We start from the raw sequence: 9,498 nt of genomic DNA, 5'->3' as shown, positions 1-9,498 counted from the left end.
TGGTTCGGAATCCGATGATACTGGCTTGATATTTGGCAGTTTTGTCAGGTGGAAAATATTTGAGAAGAAAGTGTTTGACCATCTAGTCCCAGTTGGTAATGGATCCAGAAGGAAGAGATTCTAGCCAATATAAGGCTTGTCCTCTTAGGGAGAAAGGAAAAAGTTTGAGTTTAATTTAATCTTCTAAATAGTTTTGAATTCTAAAGGTTCCGTAAATTCGTAGGAATCGAGAAATATGAGAAAGAGGGTCTTCATCGAGAAGCCCATGGAATTGAACTGAATTTTCCACAATATGAATGGTGCTGAATTTGATTTTGAAATTTTTGGATTTCAGGTGGAGCTGCACCATTGCCATAGCCTTCGAGAGTCGGCCTGGCATATTGGCTCATGTTGGTTCATCGTTCGATGCCGCCATCATTTGTCTTGTACGATCTTCATTCAATGTCGTGTCGTCTACTAACTTATCTTTGATTGTTTCAGCTGCTTCTCTAGCCCGGTTGTATATTCTTTGATGGAAAAGTCATTCGAGGGTGGGTCGAAACTGGCGAAACAGCTTAGGTTCGGGTGTAGAGGACATACATGGGAAAATAAAAATTAATTCTAACTATATATATTTAAGCTAAAGGCTAACTAAAAATTAACTAAAAGCCAAAATAAATAAATAAAAATATAGAGAAGTATTAAACTTTTTAAAATTTTAAACAATGATTAAAATAAAACCTGGATCGTTCTTAGAAAACTTTACTATGTTCCCGGCAACGGCGCCAAAAACTTGATGTCGTGCGTAAGTGATGGTTAAAATATGTTGGTCGGTTTTCATACAAGATCGCGTTTTAAATTTATAAAAATTATTTCAACTAGGACTAAACCACACACAAATTGGCAAGTGTACATATCGTATATGTAGAATAGTATTGGTAAGAACCAAGTATCGATCCATGGACACAAATGATTTCTAATAATGAATCTTTGTTTTAAGTTAACCGGAAATAATAATCATTTAAGGATGGTTTTAAACTATTTCTTTTTAAATTAAAGTAGATAAAATAGGTGAACAAGGAGATAAGTTTTAGATGAGAAAATCAATAATTAAATATTAGCATCTAAATCAAGAATCCACTCCATTCTTTCTTGATGATTATTATGATGAATATGTGATTAACTTGCTTTAATAATATAAGATAAATAGCCCCTCATTTCTAAGTGAATTACCCTATGACAAAGAAGAAAGTAAAATGCATAACTTCATATCTACCACGAAAATGTCAATTTAAGTAAGCAAGTAGTTTTAGTTAAGTATAAAGATGAAGATTGACTTCAATTTCTCAAATATCAAATCTAACAACTTCGGGTGGTTATAGTTTATTTACACAACCTCCCCTTGGTTGATTTAAATAGACAATAATTGCACATTCATTTAACATATTACTTTTTAACTAGCATGATAACCTAATCAATCGTGTTAACAATTTTATTTCAGAATTACCAAAACTAGAGAAATTGATGATAGCTTGTATCTCAGCATTTCTAAGTACAATACAAGGAAATATGTTTTCGATAAAATATCAAGATATTATTTTTACCATTTCTAGTTTCCAAGAACATGAGTGTTAATCATCAATACTGAATTAATGAATTATGATCACAAAACATATCTCATCAAAGGATAATTGCAAGATAATCATGTACTTCACAAAAACTAACTCATATATTCAATATAATCATCAATAGAATTAAGCTTCTTCATAGGTTTTAGATGGTAAATGGAGGTTTAGCTCATATTGAGCATGACAATGAACATCAAAAAAGATGAAGATAACAAACACATGATTAAACTAGAAAAATCTAACTAATATAGATGAATCTTTCTTCTTCAATGGTGATAGATGATAATGATAAACTCCAAGCCTTCAAACTCTCCGTTGGATCTTCTACTCTAGTGTAAAGTGAGTGTTTTTAAGTGAGAACTCGTTCTAACCCTCTCCAAGCACACTTAAAACAATGCAACATACACTTTTATTTATAGGCTATCTGGAGAGACATGAACGCCCCCGTGTTTGGTGAGGCACCCCCCCCCCCCCCGTGTACAGCTGTCCAGGTGAATTAAATGTTCTGTCAGATCGTACATGCTGACTCACCACGGGGGGTGCTTGGTGAGACATGGCCCCGTGTTTGGGGTGTCATATATATATTTTTTTGTCTTTTCTAAAAGGTTACCACGAGGGCGTGCTTGGTGAGACATGGCCCCGTGTCCAGCTGGCATCAAATTTTGTCTTTTCATCAGATTTTTATCTTTTCTTGCAGAGGTGAACATAAGGATGCGCTGCTTGCAACATGGGGGTGTGTTTAAGCTGATTTCTTTGATTTTTCATTGTTTTTCTTCGCATTTCCTTTCGTTTCTTTGTTTGAGGCTGGAATACACCTGAAAATAGAAATTAACATAATAAGTTGTTATTTGAACTAGATAATGTAATAAAGATGCAGAATTGGAGATTATTTAATGCTTAAAAGATGTATATTTTTATATACATAAGGCATTGACAGTAATCTTCCAAGGATTGGCAAGAAACAAGAGTGACAATTGTGAATTCATGTTCGAGTGTGGCCGCCCAAGAACATTTTTATTCAGAATAGTTTCCTGAATCCTGACCCATGCTTTGTGGGCGGTGGCATCAGTTTCGAGCACCCTTTCGAGAAGGGTGTCTGATAAAGTGCCATAGATCCATTGTTGAACAATGGCATCCACATCTATCTATTGCTCGTAAGTTGGATTAGTTGGTGACAAAGGATTGGTATCGTCAATATAAATAGTCAAGAACCTTGTAACCGCATGCATGGATTTTGAATAATTTCAACTTGGACGAATATGTAACTTTGGTTTTGTCTAGGGATCTTTGTTCTTAATGTTAGTAACGATATAGACGTGAAGAAGGTTAGTGGATTTTGGGATGTCACTAAAGTTGTTGACCATTGTGAAGTGGTTGCAGGATCTAAAGCGTACTCAGTTTGTCCTATGGTGATAGAGAAGAGGAGGGCGACAGCGTTTTATTCGGGTTATAAAAACATTTACTCTCTGATTAATAGATCATAATCCTTGATATATAATAATATTTATGGAGTAGCCCCATATATGTATAGAGAATACACAAGGGATATAAAAGTAAAAATATATCCACAAAACTTTATAGATAAATATGACCTCTAAATCTAATAACGATCCAAATTAACACCCACTAACCAACAATATTAATTAACTACCTAATTATCGCCTAGTAGAGTAACATATATATTTTTCAATAATAACAATCTGATGATTATCAAACGATCAGTTTAAATATTAATCAACAACAAATGGGGTTGGTGACAGTGACGGGCACAGAAATTTTTTGTATAGGGGACAGAATATTTAAAGGGTTAGATGTGAGGCTAAATATATATAATTTTTAAAGCTTTTGGATCCGGTTCGGGTCGGGTCAGGTCACATAATCGAATAACTTTTTATTTACAATTTAACCCTATTACAATTGAAATTCATGCTCGTTGTTTTTTATTGGTGGAAGTTAACAAATATAATAAACGTGAACGTTTTATCTATTTTTTTTTTCATCAAACACCATTCAAAAAGGCATGTCTAAACAATTTTAAGAAACCAATAACCTAACAAAGAAATAAGTAAAAAAGCAATAATTCTAGTAGAATAAAAGGTGGTGTTTAATAAAAATAAAAAGGAAAAAAAATAGGAAAATTGGATTTTAATAATCTCAACTTTCTGTTATTGGCGGATAATAATCCTAACTTTGTTTATTCCCACTATTGGTCCCAAATTTAAAAAAGTTGGCTCTCAATGGTCCCCCGTTAAAAAAACCTAACGACGTTAAGTTTTTTCTGAATTTCAAACTGATATTTTAGGGTTTTTGATCGAAAGGAGGATACGAGTCCATTAACGTAAAACTTAGCTCGAAATGATGCTTCAAATGGCTTGATCAGTGCTTCAAATCGGGTGTTTGAACTTCAAATTAACAAAAATTAAGCTGTTTGGAGTATCGTTTCGAGCTAAGTTTTACATCAATCAACTCGTATCCTTCTTCCGATCAAAAGCCATAAAAAAATAAGTTTGAAATTCGGAAAAAACTTAATGCCGTTAGGTTTTTTTTAACGTGGGACCATTGAGAGCCAACTTTTTTAAATTTGGGGCCAGTAGTAGGAATAAACAAAGTTGGAATTGTTATTGACCAATAACAGAAAATAGAGATTATTAAAATCCAATTTTTCAAAAAAGTATTATGCTAATTCTATTTTATCATTAAAAATATTTCACATAATTAAAAAAATATTCAAGCTTTAATATTTTAAAAGAAAAAGTTGTCAGAATCTAATGTTTTATGCTTTAAAATAAGACTTTTAACAGCTATGGTTTATTACGAAATTACCCCTAGTCATAAAATGTCAAAACCCAAAGTCATCTTCTCCACACACAACTTATCGGCCGGAAAGATTTGCAGGTAATTTCTGAGTACTATTTTCACTGTTTTTTCCTTCTTTCAGTAATTTACAGGGGTCGGTCAGAATTTTATGTGTATATATAGCTAAACTTTTTTTTTTCACAGGGGTCGGCCGACCCCTGTAGCCGAAGCGTAGGTCCGCCTCTGGTTGGTGAGCTATTTGTAAATGAAGTGTCTTTAAAATACCTGAGTTTGGAAGTCTTGGGTTCAAGTAACACAAACGACAATGGATAAAAGAAATTTGTCGTTAAAAAAATACAAATCAACGGGATGCTTTACATTGAAACAAAATGTCATGTTTTCCTTTTCCTTTTTGAGTTTTATTAGCTTTCAATGTAACAATGCTATTTATTTGCTTATTAAAAAGTTTTATGATTCCCTCGAAAAGACTTTTGTAATCCCTGGGAATTTCATCATTCTCAATGATATAGATGTTATTTAGTTGAGGAAATCGACCTTTCAGTGGATCTGATCCATGCCAGTTAAAACAAACAATATTTACCATCACATGAAAAACCTCTCACACATAAAAACCTTTCGTGAGTCGTGACAGAAAAAAGGTCATAGATCATATAGAGACTATCATTGGTAGTTTTGATGATGCAAGCAACAATTACGATCATGATAGATTGTCACAAATTGACATGATATATAGCTCATTATTTTAATCAGTTTTTATCATGAAATAAAATATGTAGCATTAATCACTCGTTGTCAAAGTACAAGGGTCATAGTGTAATTAGTTGAAAGTATGTTTAAGTCATATTTAAACATGTCTGTAAAGTCTGTGGGTTAGAGTGTCCATATGCAAAGTTTGTAACTGTAAAAGCACGTGTCTGTATCTTGTTGGTCTTGAAAAAAATAGGGGCAACAATCCTAAACATCATGCCTTTTGATGATGTATAAATAGGGGTAACAATCAGAACGTTTAATCATTCAATCCAAGTTCAAGTTATTCAATAAAGATTGTTGTTTATATCTTTTTGTTCATCTTGTTTCCATTAGTAATTCATTATCAAAGACCCAGATTGGGCCAACAAAATATTGTTAATAGATTTTAGTTTATTCATTAATGTGTTGTGCACACTAATTATTTAAGATTCCAAGCCCAACTCAATTTACAACACCACAATGGATCCAACTAAACAACCCAATTCAAGAATTACCGAAGCCCAAAAAGTGAAGAGTCCAGCCACTTACTATCCAATGGAGACTCAAATTATAGGGACGCCGAGAATGAGGGAATAGGGGAGTTATGACTAGAATTATGTGTGAATCCTCATCTCCCATTCTTTCTGTAATTCCATATCCTTATTCAATTAAATAACCAAAATCTGTGTTGATTAGTTTGATTCCTATTCTAAATTGTATTTCATATTTGATCTAAAATGAAATACTGATATTGAATTCCATGAAACACTATGCATGAGTGTGACAACAAAAACGTTTATTCCGTTTTGATTATAAAGTATCTGGTTCTTAATTTTTTTATTAGATAGCAAATAAAACCTAAACCACTGAATTTATGCCTAACTATTGATTAGAAAACCAAAACCATCCAAAATGCCCGATATGATTCCCTTTTTACCTTTACCATGAAAACAATCATGAACAGCATTTACCATCAAACATTGTGCCAACAAACACTTAAAAGATACTCAAATTATTTAATAGAATTGCACCATACGACTTAAGTTATCATAGCAGCAACAACGTCACACAATTTACAACCTGGCAACAATATTATCCTCGTAATAATTTGTTCCATTCACACTCTAACATCCAACATCATGGGAAAATGAAAGCCCAAATTCCTCAATTGAATGATCACTAAAACATCAATTTATTTCAAGGTAACGGAATTTGATTTTCAACATCTTTGGCTGTCACTGAAACCTCAACCTCTTTCTCATTTGAAGTCACATATTTAAGGTAATGTTCAATATCTTTCTCAGAGCTGCTGGCCCTCCGGTGGAACCATTTCCGAACTGTTTTCGGCTTCCTGTCACTAATGGCGATGGCTATGTCGGTCGGGAAGAGATCTCGCAATACAAAAGCATGTAGAATTGTGGTTACAAGTAACCCAAAAACCGTTAGTGTTGCAATCGTTGAAAGAGAAACCGATAAAAATTTAGTCACGATGTTTGGGACTTCGCTTGTGTATCGGATTGTGGCGATTGCAGCTCCAGTCATCGGAAACGTGTATGCCCACCATGCCAATGAGAACTTGAATCCTCTAAAAAAATTCACTCGAACAGCCTATAAAATAACACAACACATTTTTTAGATTCAAAACTATAAAATAATAAAAAGGAACATTAAGTCATCTATACTAATGAGTTGATTTTTCAATTAACGAGTGTTTGACAAATATCACTTCAAGAACATATTTCAATTTTGACGCAACAGATTTTAATATTGGTGCAATGGTTTTTATCTTGCGCCATTTTAAAATCTGTTGCGCCAACATAGCAATAGCGGTCTTGGGAAAGCATCTCATTGGTTAAAACAATTTATTAACTTAAAACATGAAAAATCAAATCATACTTTGTAAAATTTATCGGTTAAAATGGTAATAAAAACTCCTAAAAATAAACCCTCCCTAGTATATTCTAACTAAAACTTGTATAGAATGCAGAACTAACCAGTGAGAAATAGAGGAACATGGCGATGAAGTAAGCAATCCTAGACCCATAATCAAACGATCCATTAATCTTTGCCCACGCCATCGAAGCAACACTCGGAGCAGCAACAAACAGAAAAAACACCGGATGAAGCTCTTTAGGCAAAGTCTCATTAGTCGGAAGTCTTTGATGCAAAGTAACAAACAAAACCGTGTAGTGAGCCAGCCCGACCGCAAAGAAGAATATAGGCCCTTCTTTCAACCCCATTGAAGCACCCAACAAAGCCCCAACAAAGTTTCCCACAACCGATAAATGGTTAGACGGGTTGGCCACCTTGGACAACCGTCGCTGCCCACCCAACATCCACTGACCGTAGATTTTGAGCTCTAGGATGAATATGGGTGTCATAAGAACGTACCACAGGAAATGTGGTAGGCTTGTGGTTACGGTTGGTGGAACTCCGGAGGCTAGAAAGAGTAACGCGATCCACGGGGCGAAGAAGAAGTTTACACGGATCGGGTGGTAGTATTCGCGACGAACGGCTTCGAAGTAGAATATTATTTTGAGGAGGTAAGTGGACGCGACGAGGGCGAAAAGGAGGACCGAAATGCACCATAAGATGAGGTTGACGTTAAGACTCACGTGGAGAAAATGCGTGGACTCGGTCAACGCTAGATTCTTCCACATCATGGCCTGACTGCTGACGCCGAGACATATACCGAATGATGAGATGGGAAACCGGAGGAGAAACGGCCATTGTTTGTCTTCGGGTAGAACTATTTCTTCAGAGGGCTGTTAAAAACATATATACGTAATGTAATGTTAGTTAGACTCGATCTAAAATTATCAATGCGTTTAACAAAGAAAACGTTATTTTTCTTTAATTTCTAATCTGTTATGCCAGCTCAGCACAGTGTGTTTTGACTTTTGAGTAAGCTCTTCTACTACTTGGCGTAAACAACTTTTGAACTGAAAACAAGTAAAAAGTTGAATGGCAATTTTGTAAAATTAAAATATTCTTTAATGCCAACTCAGTATGGTGTTTTTGAGAAAGCTTGAAGTTGGCAAAATTAATTTCTTTACTAAAAACCAAGAAAGAAAAGTGAAATGATAAAATTTTATAAATTGGGTTTCAAACTTATATAGGGCAATTAAAAAAAAAAGCATACATTTTGTTGATTTTCTATAAAAGTAAATAAATAAAAATAGATGGGATGAGGAAGCATACCCTGAGAATATCCAGCTCCGGCCCTTCTAGCGCATCAAAATACCGATCGACCGGCACGTTCTCACTCCGCGGAGTGCTAACTGGCGGTTCCGTCGATGGTTTAATGCTAATAATATTCGAGATCTCGTCTTCTAATATGTTTTCTTCAGAATCCTAATAAAATTTTAACAAAATAATAATATTCATCAAATCTGTGTGAAAAGGACCTAGATATTATCACTACTGAATCGGTTAAATTAAATCTGAAAACATACTTTAATTTCAATATGTAACACACATTGTTTTGTAAGATTATCATCAAATCCCACAACTTCATTAGCATCTATAGATCTAATCAAAGATGGGATTACTTCTTTCTTCGTTCCAAGATTCTGGGCCATTTCCATCATAAAAAATGTTCCTGCTACAAAACAAAACAAAACAAAACAAAATTTGTCATGATTTATCAACAACAAACTTATTTATTCATTCATATATATTTAATTTTAATGTTCATAATGATACGGATGAAAACATTAACAACATAATAACAGCTCATGATGTTATTATGCACATGCACACTATAAAGCTAGATAATATGAAACCTAGAGTTGTACATTCATGATTTAAATGCGAGTAAACTAGTTGTACCTATAGCATCCAACAAGAACAAGCAATGTGTTTTAAGGTTTGTTAAAGGAGAGAAGAAGGTCTAAAGAGTGGAAAATGGAAAGAGTAAGAAACACACGCCTCCTGTGGTCATATGTGAAGCTGTATATATAGTGCACATTCAGTCACTGTTGGTACATGATGTCAGTAGTTCAGTGTCTAGTGTCTGTAATCGAGTTAGTTGGATTTGTATTAAGGTTTTAGCGAAGTTGTCTCACAAGTTCGCTTATATAGGCGAACTTGTGGAACAAGCGAAGTTAGTGACAACTTCGCCTAAACATGTTAGGCGAAGTTGTCGTCTTATATATAGATTAGGTTACGGGTTATTAGTTAACGAGGTTGATCAGTTGTTTAGTTTACGAAGCGAGTTTTTACGAGTTGTCCAGAGTTTGTGTAATCGGTGATTGATATCACGTGTTATTAGTTGCAATACAACGTGTTCTTTGTTGATTGTAACGTGTGTTTGATTGTGTTTAACGTATATCGTCTTCTACGC

At 34.3% G+C, this 9,498-nt stretch overlaps 1 protein-coding gene across 1 annotated transcript; it reads right to left on the bottom strand.

Moving 5' to 3' along the window:
* Window positions 1–6,263: 6,263 nt before the first annotated feature.
* On the bottom strand, window positions 6,264–9,086 carry LOC143548907 (S-type anion channel SLAH3-like). The gene is made up of 5 exons (XM_077039950.1): window positions 8,985–9,086; window positions 8,609–8,757; window positions 8,355–8,507; window positions 7,148–7,918; window positions 6,264–6,761 (listed from the first exon to the last, which is right to left on the bottom strand). Exons 2-5 carry the CDS (start codon window positions 8,732–8,734, stop codon window positions 6,351–6,353), a joined length of 1,461 nt encoding a protein of 486 aa, XP_076896065.1. The 5' UTR covers window positions 8,735–8,757; window positions 8,985–9,086; the 3' UTR covers window positions 6,264–6,350.
* Window positions 9,087–9,498: the final 412 nt, after the last annotated feature.

Source organism: Bidens hawaiensis, unplaced genomic scaffold (genome assembly GCF_021521415.1).
Source record: "Bidens hawaiensis isolate Kalapana, Puna unplaced genomic scaffold, B.hawaiensis_p1.1 tig00015319_1, whole genome shotgun sequence".
Classification (NCBI taxonomy): Eukaryota; Viridiplantae; Streptophyta; class Magnoliopsida; order Asterales; family Asteraceae; genus Bidens; species Bidens hawaiensis.
This window is presented reverse-complemented; position numbering and strand designations above follow the sequence as displayed.

What these genes read in the sequence shown, in the direction of transcription:
- LOC143548907 (XM_077039950.1), bottom strand. Translation starts at nt 8,734, where the DNA reads ATGGCCCAGAATCTTGGAACGAAGAAAGAAGTAATCCCATCTTTGATT. An exon ending in TGTTACATATTGAAATTAAA is followed by an intron (nt 8,508 to 8,608) that starts GTATGTTTTCAG and finishes AAATTTTATTAG; the next exon opens with GATTCTGAAGAAAACATATT. An exon ending in TGTTCCTCTATTTCTCACTG is followed by an intron (nt 6,762 to 7,147) that starts GTTAGTTCTGCA and finishes GTTATTTTATAG; the next exon opens with GCTGTTCGAGTGAATTTTTT.